General features: G+C 35.4%; 1 protein-coding gene across 2 annotated transcripts; it reads right to left on the reverse strand.

The window, feature by feature from the left end:
- Positions 1-2,486: 2,486 nt before the first annotated feature.
- On the reverse strand, positions 2,487-15,031 carry LOC128217405 (protein wech-like). 2 transcript variants are annotated; one of them, XM_052924546.1, is made up of 5 exons: positions 14,885-15,031; positions 8,322-8,369; positions 6,722-7,607; positions 6,628-6,673; positions 2,487-4,221 (listed from the first exon to the last, which is right to left on the reverse strand). In XM_052924546.1, exons 3-5 carry the CDS (start codon positions 7,598-7,600, stop codon positions 3,365-3,367), a joined length of 1,782 nt encoding a protein of 593 aa, XP_052780506.1. In that variant the 5' UTR covers positions 7,601-7,607; positions 8,322-8,369; positions 14,885-15,031; the 3' UTR covers positions 2,487-3,364. The 2 variants fall into 2 exon arrangements, with proteins under 2 accessions (XP_052780506.1, XP_052780504.1); XM_052924544.1 differs by having other exon boundaries at positions 6,628-7,607.
- Between the last annotated feature and the right edge of the window lie 4,114 nt (positions 15,032-19,145).

Genomic DNA, 19,145 nt, shown 5'->3' on the forward strand with positions numbered 1-19,145 from the left:
TTTTGGCCAATGCATGTATTTGCTGATATTGTTAAAACACATGTATCATGTATATTTTGAGATATTTTTAGACAAATCTTACTTTTTTTAGTCTTTTACTTATTAATATATATATATATATAATTAGTATATTCTTTCAAATACTTTCAAATAACATAAACAATGTTTGATAAAACAGTATTTTGTCACTTGAAGAAGGATGATTTTTTAAAACCTAGCTCAAGATAAGGTTCTCAATGCTATGCGAAGTTTTTCATATACATTTGTATATGTATTAAAGACCACATTTAATGTTTGTTGCGCAATTTTTTGAAAAACATTTACATTGCAGTTCTAGATTAAGCGTTGTTTTAAAAATATATACATATTACTCTTAGTAATCTGAAAATGTGGCCGTTTTACAAGCTTCTTACATACTTTCGCTATACGGTTTCATTAATAAAGCACAGCGTGCAAATACAGGAAATACAGCATTTATGGAAAATATTGTGGTACATTTTTTTTGGAGTAAAAGTGCATTTTTAATGGTATAATATTCACCGAGTAGTGTTGTAAATCCAATAAAGTATTCACACATATAAATTTACAAATGGAGATATTTACTTGTGAAAGGATAACCCTGGACAAACAAATGCCTAAAACTTTCATTCATTTTACTCTTAAGTTAAGTATGTAATCCGATTTCAACTTTACATCAATTCAGTAGACTGATACGTTCGAGTATAGATTATTATGATAATTCTTTAAACGAAGTTCTGAGCTAAACCTTATTTATTTATTTTTATATGTGATACTCATTGAAACACCAATATGTACAGTTCCATGTTTACCAGAAATTAATGTCCTATTACAGAAGATTTCATGAAGCTGTCTGTTGGTGGCCTTTTTCCGGTTCAGCGACAATGCGTATCTTAATTATATACTAAAAACTAGTAATGCAATTTGTTCATATAAACAACATAAACACTGATGCCAATTGATTTGAAAGCAGCTGCTAAGCCTGCTAACGTCATATATATTAGAAACCCATACCGTATGGTATAATTCAGGTTACACACCACCTACGTTGAACCCAGAGAAAAAACACTTTTCATTCTTATTAAAAGTTGTGTGTTAAAATGAACTACCAGGGCGAGTATGCATCAACACTAACTATTGGCGGGATTTCAGCACCGCAAACCGTCTAGGTGATGGGTAATTGTGGTGAGCGTTGTCCGTATTTAAGAGCATGAAAAAGCCGAACATGCTTTTTAATTTCATTTGGCGGGTATTATATTGCCAAACTGATAGTTATTTATGATTGTTTATTATAGAACGTTTAATGACTGTATGGTGGACCTCAGTTGCGGTTACTGTTTTGTGGATAATGAGGGACCAGCAATCAGTAACTCAACCTGCCTACCAATTGGAATGGACACCCCTGGGTTTCCGGGATGGGGCAGTGTAGCCAAAACATACTCCCGGGGAGGCTGACCTGGGCTTATGTCTACTGCCCGCCTCCATCTTTCTGGATGCCCACGGTCGGCCTCATTCTGTACATTGTCACCTTTGCCCAACGTTTGCAGATTTTGAGCTTGTCTTTATGTACCTTAACACATTTGAGTCATGTTTTGTGTGTCTAAGTGTACCTTTTAATCCAGGTCTGCAGTTGACACCATTGGTGGCAGTTTTGAGCGCTTTCAAGCCTGTTTTTAGATATGTATCTCATCGAAAAAGTATCGCAATATTAACTATATAGCCGGTAAATTATCGCGAAAAATAAGGTTTTAACACGAAACAATTCGCGAACCTATCAGGTTATCTTACGGCAGTTATATGCCACCATATAATTGTGTTAAATAGCGAATGTTCAAAAAATGATCAACCATTGTTGGGCTGTTTAAGGATAAAATATTGCGAATTTTGACCATCATTTAATTTGTGTATTCAAGTTTAGCTAAAATGGACGTATGTAATGCCTACGGTGCCGGACAAACGCCCGTTTTAATACGCAGGCCACACAACAAATTTTTATTTTAATGGGACTCGTTCATGGTTGAATGCACTTTTTCGGATTTTATTTTAAATACGAATATGATTATGTCAACTCATCAGGAGTTTAAAACTAAGACAGCTGCACCCCTTTGACAAATGTTAATATATGCTAAAATCAGCAAAAGACTGTAGTGATACTGGTTGAATGATATTATCACGTGATACTTTCAATGTATATAAGAAAGGTTAAAATATCCAGAGACTTGCGTATAATTCCAAGTATGAGTCCCAGTGGTCGAAGAGTAAATATATCGGTTATATATTTTTTTTTTTTGCTCTACCAGCGTGGGTTTTAGACCATTTTTTTATTTTAATTATATTTGTTTGCTGCAATTTCGGTATCAAAAAGTAAACTAGTTATGATATAAGTCATTTCAAATGAATTACTTGGAAACTATTTTGGGTCCATAAATATGAGCGAGTTCCTTTAAATCGTTTATTACATTACATAATTTACACAGTCGTTTGGCATCTAGTATAATTTGATTAATCATTATAAGGAAACAAGTGGCACATTAGTAAATGTCTGTATAAATATTATTATCATATTTGTGAAAACAATCACACTTAGGTCAATGTTTATAAATTATTCAAGCAATGTATGAGGATAGGTACGTGAAATTTCAATATAATCACTTAAGGGTTTTGCATGACTCAGCGATTATCAGTTTTGCGGCCCCGGTCGATTATCGATTATCATTTTGAGGGCCGTAGACCGTTCGCACGTGAATTCATTTTTTGCTAAAAATCAAATTTGGCGACTGTAAAATAATGTCTTAATTCATTCTCATGCGGAAAGAAGCCATTTTGTGGGTATATTTCATACACAATCAGCTACTTACTCCTCAACTAAAAATACAATACAAATACTCATTTCTTATAACAGAATATAACACGAGTTGCCGCTTTTGAAAACGATTAAAAGCCAACATAATTCAAACGTCAAACATTCAGTCAAACCTTTCAACGTGGATTTGATTAGAATATATACAGAATTTATGAACATATTTGTCAGTAGTGTACGATACATTGCATTGCTACAATAAGTTCACACAGGGTATATAGATTACATTTGCATTTAGATGACGACTTGATAATAACCTGTACTAAGATGAATATTTTCACGAAATTTTCAAGTTCAGGTCTATTGCGATGACTGCGGGTGACAAACATCATATTTTTCTGTGAACAGTAAGCCACACGTTTTGGCAGATTAAATATAACAGAATTACCATTATTTCATTATTAAAATACACCTTTAAAATTTGAAAACGTTTGAATTTTCGAAAAGATATAATTATACAATATTTGAAATGAATAACTTCAATTGTTACACAACTTTGAAGACTTTCACGAAGTTGTCCAATTTAGGTATTCTGCCATTGCAGCATGTTACAAACACCATTTTCTTTTGTGGACAGTAAGCCACACTGTACGGCGACTCTATCCCTTCATCCTTCCCAAGCAGTTGGGTTATCCTGCCGGTGTGCGTGTCCAGAAACAAGATGTTGTGACTGGCCTCCCCACACACGAGCAGCTGGTTGTCTGCGACGGCTGTTAGACCATGTGGTGATCTCAGTATCGGGTCTTGATAGGACTGGAGCACCTCTAGTGACATGCTCAGCTTGGTTATGGTGTTAATGTCCATGTCTGATACATATATGACGGGAGTTCGGCTCTCCCTGGTCACTGTCAGATACCTGGGATCCTGAAACAAAGGTTTTCCACTGCTGTCTTTGTCAACACTCTTCTTCACTTTTCCCTTCATGTCCATCAACACAACCTTACCTGGGTGGCCGAAGGACACTATCAAGTTGTCATCACAGAAATCTATTCCAAAGCATTGTCCATCTACTTTAACGACTTCCTGTAGCGTGACATTTTTCTGAGTAGAAACGAACTGTATCTTCTTCTCCCAAGGCAGAGTGACGGCTGCCCTGTCCCCGGGCAGGAGACACAGGTCCCAGGGCATACCTGGCAGTTCAACCTCGGACACCAGCTTGTTATTTTTGGTGTCAACCAGCTTTAATGAGCGATTGTAGTAATCAGAAAGCAGTAGCCTGTCCCCTGGCAGGAGGGCCACACTGAACAGGTAGCAGTCACGGGTGCCATTTGATGCCTTTAGTGGGACGTCAGGCAGCTTACTAAACTGGGACTGGCTTAGGTCTGAACGGCTCTGGTTTAAGGCTGGAATATCGAAATAAAACTTTTGATGAACAACAACTTGCACTTGAGTGTATTTATGTCCGCTTCGCTTGTATTCAACATTTAGCAAACTGAGATCTGTTCATTATAAACGCATCTATCAATAGATGTGTCTATGACATTGACAGAAAGTGCATGTATGAAACAATATAAGAAATAAACCATGGGCATGTTTACAAAACTAATAGTAAATTGTTTAAACATAATTAATATGATAAACTACAAATGCCGCGTGTTGTGTTTTCATATATCTGAAACTGAAACTCAAATGATATTAGAAAAATCATACTCAAAAGTGTGTTTTGATTAATCCTCCATTTTGGATACGAATATGTATATAAACACACTTTTAAATTTGAATGAAATCAAAAGATTATTACAGTAAAGCATAACACACAAGTAGTGATCACACTGACACTAAAATACTTTATGCCTATCTTATTTGGATATTAATCACAAACAAGTCCTAAAGTTATTTTTATGAACAAACATCCAGCATATGGGGCAGTATCAGCCAGGGAGTGTACGGTGTAACAATATGGGACAGTGTCAGTCAGTGAAGTACACGGTGTAACCATAGGGGGCAGTATCAGTCAGAGAAGTATACGGTGTAACCATAGGAAACAGTATCAGTCAGAGAAATTACAGTGTAACCATAGGGGCAGTATCAGTCAGAGAAAGTATACGGTGTACCATAGGGGCAGTATCAGTCGGAGGAAGAATACAGTGTGACCATAGGGGCAGTATCAGTCAGAGAAAGTATACGGTGTACCATAGGGGCAGTATCAGTCGGAGGAAGTATACGGTGTACCATAGGGGCAGTATCAGTCAGAGGAAAGAATACGGTGTATCATAGGGGCAGTATCAGTCAGAGGAAGTATACGGTGTACCATAGGGGCAGTATCAGTCAGAGGAAGTATACGATGTGACCATAGGGGCAGTATCAGTCAGAGGAAGTATACGGTGTGACCATAGGGTGTAGTATTACTCAGGGAAGTATAAAGTGTTATCACAGGGGCAGTACCAGTCCGCGAAGAATACGGTGTAACCATAGGGGGCAGTATCATTCAGAGAAGAATACGGTGTGACCATAGGGGGCAGTATCACTCAGAGAAGTATAAAGTGAGATCACAGGGGCAGTATCAGTCCGAGAAGACTACGGTGTAACCATAGGGGGCAGTATCATTCAGAGAAAAATACGGTGTGACCATAGGGGGCAGTACCAGTCCGCGAAGAATACGGTGTAACCATAGGGGGCAGTATCATTCAGAGAAAAATACGGTGTGACCATAGGGGGCAGTATCACTCAGAGAAGTATAAAGTGAGATCACAGGGGCAGTATCAGTCCGAGAAGACTACGGTGTAACCATAGGCGGCATTATCGGTGAGAGAAAAATACGGGGTAACCATGGTGGTAAGTATTAGTCAGGGAAGTATACGTTGTAACCACTTGGAAAATATTTTATCAGAGAACAATACGGTGTAACCACAACAATTTAGTATCAGTCAGAGAGGTATATGGTGTAACCAGATGAGATAGTATCTAGGCAGAGAAGAATACGGTGTAACCTCAGGGGAAACTATCACACAGAGAAATATAAGGTGTAACATTAGCCAGAAAGGTATATGGTTAAACCATAGGGGTCAGAATCAGTCAGAGAATTAGTGTTAAGTTATGCATAAGAACCAGTTTCAGTCAGAGAAGTATACAGTGTGACCATAGGGTGTAGTATCAGTCAGGGATGCAAACAGTTTAACCATAGAGGGAAGTACCCATCAGTCATAAAAAAGTATACTGTGTACTCGAGTAGTGATTTGGTATTCGGGTACTCTGTTGATTGATCTAGTACTCGACTACTCGGGTACTCGTTGCCATCCCTAATATATATAACAAATATAATAAATCTGTGACTGAAACTGCCGCCTATGCTAGCTATAATATAATACAGAGACCTTTTAATAATAGATATAAATATATGAAATAATCTCTGACCGATACTGCTACCTATGATGACAACGCTGTACCATTAATAAATGTTTATACCTTCTTAAAATAGTCTGAAAAACGGAAATAAAGTGAATTGATGCAGTGTTTGAAAATAACGCATTTTGAGGTCATACCAAGACATACGCTGTTTACTTTACACTGCAGATAAGTAATTCAATATTAAACAGAACACATAGAACACTCACAGGCACAAAACACATGAACACACACACACGTTCAAGCACACGCTTCCGATTCTGGATTAACTTCTGTTTTAAAGGAAATTATATAAATCCCAAGTGACGTGGAGAATGGAGGGCAATAAAGTCACATGGCGTAAAATAAAAGATTTAAATAAAACATGAAACCTAATTGTGAAATAACTGCTTTGCGTTGCTTACCTGACACCTGAGGTTTTGTCTGCTGGTCTGCCAGATCTGACGCCACCTGGTCTGCCAGATCTGACGCCACCTGGTCTGCCAAATCTGACGCCACCTGGTCCACTCTGCCAATTGCTGTGCATGAAGCCAGCAGCTGTTCTGTGGTGGGGTCCCTTGTGAACTTGAAGTATGACACACTATTTTTACCTCTGATGTCTTTAAGGGCTGACTGAAAACCGACTAACTCCTTAATTGCCCTTGTTCCAGATATGAACAACTGGTTACTGTTGACCTCCTTGGCTTGTAGCTCAGCCTTGAGCTTCTCAGTGGCAGCTTGTATGTCTTGGCAATTTGATTTTAGTTCACTCAACAGGCTTTGTGATTTTTGTTTCTTCTGCTCAATTTCTTCCAGTAACTCTTGTTCCCTCTTATCCAGGTATTGGTTGATATCATTCCTGAACTTTCGAAGTGCATTGATATTTGTAAAGCTCTCTTCATCAATATATTTCATGCTCGCTTGTATGTTGTCTGAAAGGTTGCCGATGTCATTGACCACCTGGACAAGTCCTGCCTTCAGACCGTTGTATTTTGGGCCCTCCTTGTACCGCTTTGCCACTTGAGAAATCCTTTCAATAGTGCATGAGCTGTGTTCTTTCTCAGCCAAGCAGTCTCCACACAGAAGTGTCTCGTGATTCGGACAAAAGTATTTTATGAACTCTTCGGCATGGCGTTGACATGTTTCCGTAAAATGCTTATTCTCACTCTCTGGTTGGAGTGAAGAAGGCATGGTACTCTTGTCCTGAAGAGGGTGGCTTTTGGTAAACTTCATGTTCCTGTGTACTCGGGCACAGTTGGAACACAGGAACTCCTTGCAGACGGTACAGAAGACATCAGAAGGGATGGTCTTGTCATCGTTCGCGCATGGCTGGCAGAAAGTATGGTCAGAGACCGATCCTGTTCCCATGGGTGCCATTTTCCCTGAGACTGCATCCATCTTGAGTCTAAAATCATAACTTGATTGTCAAATATACACTCGGTTTACTAAGTTCGAAACGATTTAAAGGAGCTGATCCAGGAATTGACGTTCCAGGCGGCGTAATAAAGGGGCGTAACATTTTGACATGCGCCTCGCTTAGAACCGAATTCATTTGAATTAATTTTTGACGTGAGTTGGAGGTACTCCACCAAGAAAGTTAAATAATAATTTCTAAGTGAAATGGTGCATTTTAGCCAAATTTTATTATCTTTTTCTCCTATATTAAAAAATTAAAAGCATTGCCAAATTAAGTGGGCATGCGATCGGTGCGCTCCCACCCAGGAGCTTGTGCTTGTGATTTTTGCTGTCAACCACACAACCCCGCAATCAAATTTTACAACTGACCATGGTTGAAATACAGTGGAGAAAATGTGCAAATATCTCGAAAGAATGCACTATTTCAAGCTGAAGGTATATTTGGCGCATATGTACATGTATGAATTCGTTTCTGAGTGAGCTGCGCGTTCTTATTTGTGCCCCCAGTTGTTAATCCATACAAAGGCCATGATTCTTTTTAAGCTTTTCTGTTTCGGCAAACTGGTGGCAACATGGGAACATAAAAATGTCGCAATAAAATAAAAGTCTTTCTGAACGCCACCTAGTGTGGCTACCTCAAGTGGGCACTCACTATCTTTAAATCCTGGCACCGCCCCCTATAAAAATACTATTTTAAACTAACCTTTGTTAACGCTTGAAAGCAAGTCCTTTCCGATAGTCGCTCGAATATCTGAAGTACACAAATCACTAATTTCATAAGTGGTTGTCTTCTATGATTTTAATATTTAATGTTTGGAGAGAAAGAGATAGAGTCAACGAATTATAGGCGTCTTCAAAAACGAAAGTAGTAATTTCTTGATAAGAAATGTTATCATAGCTGGTGCTAGAACCCGATATCCGGTACCGGGATTGAGTTGATACCGGGCTGCGTGATAAATGACATCAAATAATCAATTAAAACATGATCCGTAATTTATTGCCTATTGAAGTAATGGTTATCGTATAACGAACCATGGTTATATAAGCATATTTCAAGGTATCACCACCCGTTAACCATTTTTAATCATATGATACATTAAGTGTTTTTTTCCCTTACGCTTAATCTCTAGAGAAGTATAATCATAAGCGACATATTAAGCAAACTTAATAAGACCAACCCAGCGAAAACCGAAATAAAAAATCACGTTCGAACTAAATGATAGCAATATGCCGATGATTATTTGCTGTAAGCGTTTTGCTGAACGAGAAGCCAGAAGCTGATCTGGAAGCCTGGGGTGCCTTCTTTCCGGGCACTGCATCCATCCCGTATATGCATTTTCAATTGTTAGATCTACATTAGCTTACACTTAACGAGGTAAAGTACGACAAGATATTAATCGCACTCGTCGCAACTTGTATACGTCTGGCTCGCTTTCATGTCCATTTCATAACGATGTCATTAACTTAATTTTCACGTGATTTAGAAGAAATTTATCAATGGTAATCTTTATCAATTATTTAAGTTAGAGGTTATCAGTTAATATAATTCTAGCATATTTGCAGAATTAAAATTCCTCCTATGTTGAATATTTAGGATTGATCGCGTTGAAAATAAGAATTGATACCTGAGCTTCATATTATTATATTTAAGGATATATCACTATTGTTACATTCAATATTTGCCTGATTCAAGTATATGTAATACCATCCTGTGTGTAGGCGTCGTGCGGTATTCATCACTTCTGTGATTGGTCTTGTTTATTTTCGTACTTAATTTATTTTCTTGCATACTTGATGTGTGATTCCGGTCATGTGACCGGTGCTGGAATACCTCATCTAACACCCCCATGTAAGATGAGTCACGCGCAACAACGCGCCACTTCTTATTTCTTTTATTGTATGGTTTATGAAAAGTTATGCAACTTCAATAAAGCGTAATCAAAAATATAGGTATATAATACTTAAAATTGAAATTGAAAATAAATAATCGTAAAAGCGCGATTTTAAAGAAACTATTTGAGGTCGATAGCACTTGATTTAAAATTACTGCGCTTTGTGACGTCAGTAGACAATGTCGCACGCGCTTTTTGGTGAAATGTACAAAAGTGCGTTTTCTACGTCAATTTTTCAACAAATTTATTATTTTAGGTATGCAAGAAAAAATATTAATCATGTCTCCGGTCCGGATCGAAAAATCCGACCCTCGGGCACGCTGCCTGACAAGTAACTCCCCAGCAAACATGACCATATCGGGCCGATGTCGGCTGAATATCGGCATATCGGCCAGTGTTTGCCGATATCGGCCCCACATCGGCCCGGTATGGGCATATTGACTGAAACATTGTATTTGGAATACTACTATATGATTTAAATTCGAATGTTTAAACATTATAACATAAACAATAGCTTTTGTTTTTTTATGGACAAAAACCATTTTATAAATATGTCGATATCGGTCCGATATTGGCCCGATGTATACTCGGTATTGCTTCAAGGGAGAGCAATGCATATGTTGCAACTTTCACTAGCAGTAATTTCCCCTGGCGATTAATAAATATTTAAATTCATTATCATTAAATAATAAAACCAATTTAAGTTTTATGGTTATTTTTTAATTTATTCTGTAATTAATAGATTCAGTTCATGTTTATTTGATTTTTATCTACGAAATTATTTAGTTATATATTCACTGCGGTATTTGTGCCATTTCAAAAAGATGATGCAAGTCAAATCATACTTTTGGTATTTATCAATGGTAAGTAATCTTTGAATCGTTGTTAAACGTATGAATATAAGAAATTTTTATAGTACTATTTCGTAAATCTATAGTTTTATTCTCAAAAGTGATATTAATACTTTCATTTCGAGTAAATATGTTGAAAGGAATTCGTGTAACATATTTTCGTGACTAGTTCTCTTTGTTGTTTTATCAGTTTGATTAAAATCTACATTTAGGTAGCATGTGCACACAAAAGCAAAGTATTACATTGATGATTTGGTTGGGTTTGAACGATTAATTTATCTGCTTCCATTGTAGACAAATTTAAAAAGAACATTTTGTTATCAATTATGAATCATAATTGAGACATTGTTATTTACAGTATCGTATAATGTGGAAAGATCGATCAAAGTTGCAGAGAGCGGACAACTGCAAATTGAGACTCTGAAATAGAGGAATAAAGGCAATCATAGGGGATGTATGTCTTTACGTCCCAATTGTAATGCACCAGTCAATTGTAACCACGCCCCCCCCCCAGGTCCAGGGAATAGCCTGGACTTTGACTTTCGGTCCAGCCAACCCCGGGTAAAATGTCAACCATAACTGAAACTGTAATCTATTTTTAGTAACAGTGACCTTGACCCTAGGGGCCCAAAAGGCAAACCATGAAAGCTCTGCATAAACTTGTCCTATATACCAAGTTTGGTCACACGTTGTCAACCCTTACTTGATTATTCAGTACTTACCATGTTTCTTTTTTAACATTAGTGACCTTGACCTAGACCAGAGATCTCGGGGCCCAAAACACAATCTCAGAAAAGGTCTCTATACACTCTTCCTATACACCATGTTTGGTCACAATATGTAGACCCTTACTTAAGTTTTTCAATACCAACCCTTTTTCTATTAATAGTTACCTTGACCTCAATCGTAGGGGCCTCAAAAGCATTCCCATAAAAGGTCTCTTCGTATATACCAAGTTTCGTCTCTTCATGTCAACCCTAGCTAAAATTGTTCGATACATCAGATGCCTTTGATGCTGCCCTCCCACCAGCCCGCCCGAACAATGACGCAAGACATTCAAATAACTTGTTTTCCCTTTATGAAAAAGTGGTTAAGAATATAAACATGTGTTTTTAGAAGGAAATTAAAATAAAAAAAAATAAAAAAATCAATTTAGGGTTAAAATGGAGTTATTTTTCTTGTTGTAAGATGGTCGTCAATAATTTTGAATTTTATTAAGTGCATTAAATGAAAGGTGTAGAAGTTTTTTTTATTAAAATCCCAACTTGCCCTTAACTTTAACTTGCCCTTAAACTTTGACCTAAGTCAAGCAGGGGCAATTACTTGTATTAAGGATAATATGGTATAATGTAACCTCATTGTGTGATGGTTCTGAACAATTTTGTGAAGTATAAAGTCAATTGAATGAAAGGTATAGAAGTTATTAATAGATACCCCAACATGCCCTAAAACTTTAACTTAAGTTCCATAGTCAATCAGGTGCCATAATTTGAATAAAAGATAATATGGGGCCGTATTCAATAAGCATCTTAGTTAATATTTTCGACTAAGTGAGAATTCGTAACTTTTGACAAAGATTATTTTAAATACCCGCTACTTGTCATCAGATTTATATGCATATATTGTTTAGACCATTTTCTTGCTTATTTTCATATTTTGTTGTACAAACATTGTTCGTTTTCTTAAAATTCAAATTAGAAAAAATGGCAATTTTTCACTTAGTTGAAAAATATTATTAAGATGCTTATTGAATACGGCCCATGGAGTTATCTTACCTCCTTATGTAATGGCTCTGAACAACTGTGTGAAGTATTAAGTCAATTGAATGAATGGTATTGGACTTATAAGTGAAAATCCCAACTTGGACTAAAACTTAAACCTGCCCTAAAACTTAGTCCAAACAAAGGCCAGGATTCCTTGTAAGCTTTTTGGTACGGCAAACTGTTGGCAACATGGAAACATAAAAATGTCGGAATAAATGAAAGTCTTTCTAAGTCCAGTGACATTGATACCAGGCCTATCGATACCGGAATTTCTGAAGAGAGTATTATATATTACCCGGTATCGACTGTGACGTTAAACCTGGTACCAACATAATCCGGAATCATAAATTGTGCCATTTTCAAGTTACTCTAACATAAACTAATGGTGATATGAAGCCCTTTATGACACGTGTCACACGTGTTGCCAATTAATGAATGTGTGAGCGCCAGTGTCGGGATGTTCATTCCATTTTTTAATTGCATCAAACAATAAAATGTTTATAGCAATATTTATTTTGCATATATACCACTTTATTATAGAAAGTTCTGATTTCTTTTTAAATCTGAAGAAAATGTTTTAATAAAATATTATGCTACACCGAATTGTTTTTAAAATTATAGCAGTTAGCACTTAAATAATGCTATTAATATTATAAAGAATTTTATATGATTAAAGTGTCTTTTTTTATTCAGTACAAAATATGTTGCTTTGAGTTTTTCTTAGTTCTATGTATTTTGGAAATACTAAACGAGAAAGTGTTCTGTTACAATTATGTACAGTCACACGATTTACACAATATTTCATTTCTTGATGTATTCGTATATTTCTATAGGGAGAAATTTGTGCATCGAAAACAAGGCATGTTGTGAAGTAGTTTTCGGAACGGCATTTTTGAATGAAACCACAAATGACATAGGGTTTAAGGCAGCAATAAGAAAAACCAATTAGCCCTTTGATTAGTCTTTTATGACAAGTTCTTTCATGGGTCAGTATAACTGATTACTTCAGAGCCCGTAAACGTCAGATCATAATTGTATATTTATTAATATTAAAACACTTACGAGTGTTAAAATATTTACTCGTATTTGTTTATAACTCTGATTAATTCATTTAGTTATGTATATTGTTTATACAATAATTTGATATATATAAGTCGGACAATGTGATTATCTAGTCTGAAAGTGTCAACTTTAAAATGCCATGTACCAATTAACAGATACACAGGAAAATGGCCCCATGCTGTGAGACAAGTGCAATAAACAAGGGATGCACAGCGGGAGTTATCATGCCGCATATACCTGAAGTTAAAATATTATAAGATGTATACATTCTCAACCGTTTCACTGAACTTATATTATTTCCTCATGTTCTAATGAACAGAACCTTTCTCAGATAGGCATGTTTGTTGCTGATATATTTGAAATCAGACCAGAACAGACTATTTATTTTGATCTAAGCAATACAAGCTCATTGCCATAATAACACATACACCAGCAAAGACATGTTTTTAAGGCATGTAGACAACAGAATTGCAAATTTATTGTATACGATTTTGCATACATATAAAACCTATTACACTTACCTTTTAAATATCAACACACACTGGGTGTTCATTAAAATGAATTATTTCTTTCCTAATTCATTCCCCAAACAGGGCCTTTTCATCTTCTTTGCTAGGGGCCAAAATTAGGCTACTTCACAATTGGAAAAAAATGGCATATTTTTCCAATTTCCAGATATTTGTTTTCACAATTCCCAGATATTTTTTCCCAAAAAGAAAGATCTTACTTCAAAAATTTACAATTATAATCTATTATGTTTGAGCAAATTATTTTTATCTTTTTTTTGTTAACATAAGAAGAATAATTTAAACGTTATTTGAGAACCAATTAGTCCGTATATTGTTATCAATTCTTTAACTCTATTTAGAACAAATACTATGAAGATTAAAACTAACCTCTCTCCCTCTCTTGTCATTGCGTCATGTTAAAAAGTGAAGTCAAAGACATGATTTCTCCCCAATAAGATTTACATGCGTATAAATTGGAAGTCCATACATTTTAGACCTTTCAACCTTGACCCTGTGGAGTGTTTGTACACATTTTATATTCAAAAGGTCATAAATTTTATGAAAAAAATCAGCTAAAGTAGACTCAAGTGTATGATATGAGCCTTTTTTGTAAGATGAGTTCCAAGTTTCAAGTGGATACCTTGACCCGTGTTTAAAAGGTGTCTTCAAGCCTCATAGGTGGAATTTCCCATTTTGAGACGTTTACGTATTTAAATTTCCCAATTTGCAGAATTTCACGCGTTTAATTTTCCAAAAATGAAAAGGCTAGGCCTCTTCATAATTTTTGGTGAAAAAGCCCTGCTAAATTTCATACTAGAATTAAAAGACAATTACTATTGAAATAAAATATATTGTATTTAAGATTTACATGTTGATAAAAGTGTGTAATTTTAAGGTGACTGTCAACCTACTAATATATATAAATTATACTATTTTTCGTTTAAACAAACACTCTTTTCTGTTGTTTTTTAAGATATTCAAAGTCATAGTTGATTATTGTGGACATTGATACCGGGCCTATCGATACCGGGATTTCTTTAGAGAATATCATATTTACCAGTATCGACTATGACGAAACACCCGATATCGACATAATCAGGTATCATAAACTGGGATACCGGATTTTCCCAATATCGATACCGTGTACGGGGTTTAATCACCACCCGAAATAATACTATATTATACTTACTTTTGTTGACTGTTGAAAGTCCTTTCCGATAGTTACTCGAATATCTTAAGAACACAACTCATTACTTTCACATGTGGTTGTATGATTTAAATAGCTGCAGTTTGGATAGTCAACGAATTTCAGGCGTCTTCAAAAACAAAAGTAGTAACTTCCTTGATAAAAAATAAGGGAGGTTATCATGGTTGGTGCTAAAACCCGGTACCCGGGTTATGTTGATACCGGGCTGCTCGATCAATACGATCAGATGATAAATCCCGGTATATCATGGTCCGCTATTTATTGCCGATTGAAGTAATGATTATTCGATAACAAAATCTGGTTTTAAAGGCATATGTTAAAGTTTTAGCGCCTCCGTTAATCTTTGTGAATCCTATGATACATTTAAGTGTCTATTTCCATTATGCTTGTTCTATAGAAAATTATATTATTTAGAAGACATATTTAGCCTACCAAATCAGACCGACCCCTGCGCAACTCTTTGCAGACGGGACTTAATACATTTGGATGGATGTTCTTCCAATCGTCTGCCAAGGCATGCAGAACGTGATGTCAGAAGCTGATCCTTAAGCCTGGGGTGCCTTCTTTCCGGGGATCTGCATCCATCCCGAATATCCCGCGGCAATTACAATTGTAAAATCTACATTTGCATACGCTTTATCATCTTAAGTAGGACAATATATGAATCTCACTCATGACTTTAATCCGTCCGACCCGCTTTCGTCTCCCGTCCAAAACTTTGTCATTCACTTAAGACAAGTATGCGATTTGAATTAAACTTTCAATTAGTGACCACCGTAAGACGACACTTGAGTTCATTTACTTCAAGGTGAAGGTCAATGTCAATCGCATTGCTGGGTCAAGGTCTCTGCGCGAGTTTTGTTCTTTGATCTTTATCAATTTCTGAATTAAGAGCTTATCAGTAGATCTAAGTATAGCATATCGGCGGAATTAAAATCCCTCTTATGTTGAAAAAATAAGGTTGATCATGTGTCAAATAAAAATTTATTTTTTTCTTATTATCTTCAAACATATAATTACATTATGAATTTAATATCAAATATTTGTCTAAGTCAAATATATGTACTATCATACTGTGTAAAGGCGCGTGAGTATTTATCACTTCTGTGGTAGCTCTTGTTTATTTATTTTATAATACAGACTTAATTTTATTTTAATGTCAATAAGATCATTGAATCAAAACCACTAGCGGATCCGGATTACCTGTTGAATCAGTTTACGCGAATCCGCCCCCTACCCAGTTGAAGACGGGTCGACGCAAACTTAAAAGAAACAGTATGCTCAAACTTATATACAAATCCCATGTTTGGAGCCTATTTCTGGCTACTTTGGGGCTGTTTTTCCTTCTTTCAGGCTTTTAGTGCGCCTTCGCTAACTTTAAAACCCGGTTAGCTTCTAAGAAAACTATGCACTTTTACCGAACCTCATTTATTTCCTTTCCAATGGTCACTTGAATATCTTAAGTGAACTAAACTTTACTTTAACAGTAGATATATTCTGATCAAAATATGTGTTATAATGAATTGGAGAAAACATTTTTCAGAATTTCTAAAAAAAGATGAAAATAATGACTTCCGGCTCAAGAAATAAGGAATTTAATCAGTTTGAACTCATTTCGTTCATCATCTATTTCCAATGTAGAATTATATACTAAGACAAGATCGACGTGCGCAACTGGTTGACGCCTTCAGTTCCAGTCAACTCGTGTTTTTACTGAAGGTTCCAATGCGATAATCTTCCATAATTTAATGATGCATGTGTCGCCTCTTTGTGATGTTTTTACGACTGTGTCGTTTCGGCCCTTACCTTGTTCCCGTTTTATTGTCTATATTCGAATTTTGACCACGTGCATGTTGCTGAATTTTCCATTGTATCATTAGCATGTAATAGTATTGTGTGTAGAGATAACACATATTAAGTGTCCAATTCTGTGATTATTATTATAACAGCTTCCACACAAAACCATTATAGCTTAAAGTGGACACTCGAATGGCTCCCTTTTGTGTTTTATTCGTTTTTTTTTGTTATAAGACCTTGAATGTTTGAAGCAGAAATGCGGATGATTTTAATATTGTTTAAATGGGGATTGGTACCAAAGTCTGACTTATTATTGTTTTATTGATCTCATTTGGTTGTGTGCTCGTTTTCTTCAATGTTTCACGGATACTCCCTGATCGCGCTGTCGGTTGATTGGTTTAGCACGCGACCTCGTCAAACAATGTTGTAATACGTTCGTCACTGTTCTTTATTTTATAGATAGTTTTAAAGATTGATATGCTTTAGGGAAAACACGGAAATAGTTTTGAAAGACACAGTGAGCTAATGATTTGTTTTGCAATAAAATATGTATATACATACACATTAAGAGTCCAAAATATGTTAAGTGTTTTGTTTGTTTTAGCCCATCCAGTTTTAAAAAAATATATGCGAGCACATACATCAAAACTGTTTCTTCTTGTATCCTAGATTTTACATATTTGTTTCAGAGTAAATTATTATGATCAACTGTTATACTGTTATATATATGCAACTTTTTTTTGGTTCGGGTCAAGCCATATTTGAATGATGCAGTGCAAATTATTATGACCCTATGTGCAACTTGTTTATTGGTTTAAGTCAGGCCAAATTGATTCAATGTTAAGCATCATAGAACGGGAAGGTCATCAACTTGAAGAATAAGTTGAGCAACATTTATCAAAATCCAAATTGAGCAAACAATTATGGTGGAGGTTGAAAACATTAACTAGCATAACAATAATCTTGGTAAACAATATGATTCACTGGGAGTCTCGGGTCTTTGAAATTTTTGAAATCTCAATCAGTCCGGGCTGAATAAAATTTCAGTACACCGGTATCAAATTTCAATTTACTGACTAACATTTTAAGCCATTATCTGTTGCTGAAATCGGTCCGTCAAAGTCAAATCGGTCCAGGCCAGCAAATTGTCGGTTTTTAGAAACCCTGCTTGGATATTTACTTGTTTAAATGTATTAACCTGCAAATATATATGATGACTTTCATTGGTGAAATCTGCTATCAGGTCAAAATATACAGTTTACACTGGGAGATGTTAACTTGATTAAATGTATGAACCTGCAGATGTATATCATAAATGATGACTTTCATTGGTGTCGTCTGCTACCAGGGTCATCTGTTGTAAAGATATGAGATCTTATATATTTCTTTGTCCACTTTGTTTTTCCTGCATGTTGGAAGGTTTTGAAAATTGAGCTTGACCCTAAGCATTGTTTCTGTTTGGCATGGTCATATTTGATGTCTTTATCTATCTTTATTCTATACAACAGATATGCAGGCTCCACCCAGTTTCAAAAATCTTATAGTACCTTCTAACAGGATTAGGCTTTAATAGCATACTTTGTTCTTGTATGATCTAAATATATTCTCATTTTTTTTCAAAACATAGACGTTATCTTTATGATAATCACAATGTTTTTGATATTTTGTTAATTCATGTTTAAGTTTAGTCTTTTGGATTAATGAAATAAGATACTTGAGCTGACCAGGTTAAAGATTTTTCGAGTAATTAGGGCCAGTTCTGTTTTGTAATTTGTCATAATTCCTTTTGACAAACATAATTCACGTAATATTTTTTTTTGCATTTATTTGTTACTGCGGTGATATTTTTATAACTCAAATCATTTTCCTTACTCAAATCATTTTCCTAACATAAGTCAGTTTCCTAACTTAAGTCATTTTCCTAGCTCAAGTAATTTTCCTAACTTAAGTAAATTGAATCAATTCATTTTCCTTACTTAAGTCATTTTGCTAACTTAAATCATTTTCCTAACTTAAGTCATTTTTCTAACTTAAGTAATTTTAATCAAGTCATTTTCCTTACTTAAGTCATTTTTCTAACTTAAGTAATTCTAATCAAGTCATTTTCCTTACTTAATTAATTTTGCTAGCTTAAATCATTTTCCTAACTTAAGTTATTTTTCTTACTTAAGTAATTGTAATCAAGTCATTTTCCTTACTTAAGTCATTTTCCTAACTTGATATTTAACCAATTTATCAAATTACGTACTTTTATGTTAAAACACATCTTCCTTTCTTTTGATTTCACTATGCAAAATTAAGGAAACCGACTTAAGTGAAGACATATCTTAAGAAGTTTTATGAACACTGACGCTGTATTTTTGTGTTAAAATGACTTGATTGTGAATCCATACAGGAGCATGGAAATAAGGGGAATATCTGCCCACTTTGACTTTGTACATTTAGA

Source organism: Mya arenaria, chromosome 14, assembly GCF_026914265.1.
Source record: "Mya arenaria isolate MELC-2E11 chromosome 14, ASM2691426v1".
NCBI lineage: Eukaryota > Metazoa > Mollusca > Bivalvia > Myida > Myidae > Mya > Mya arenaria.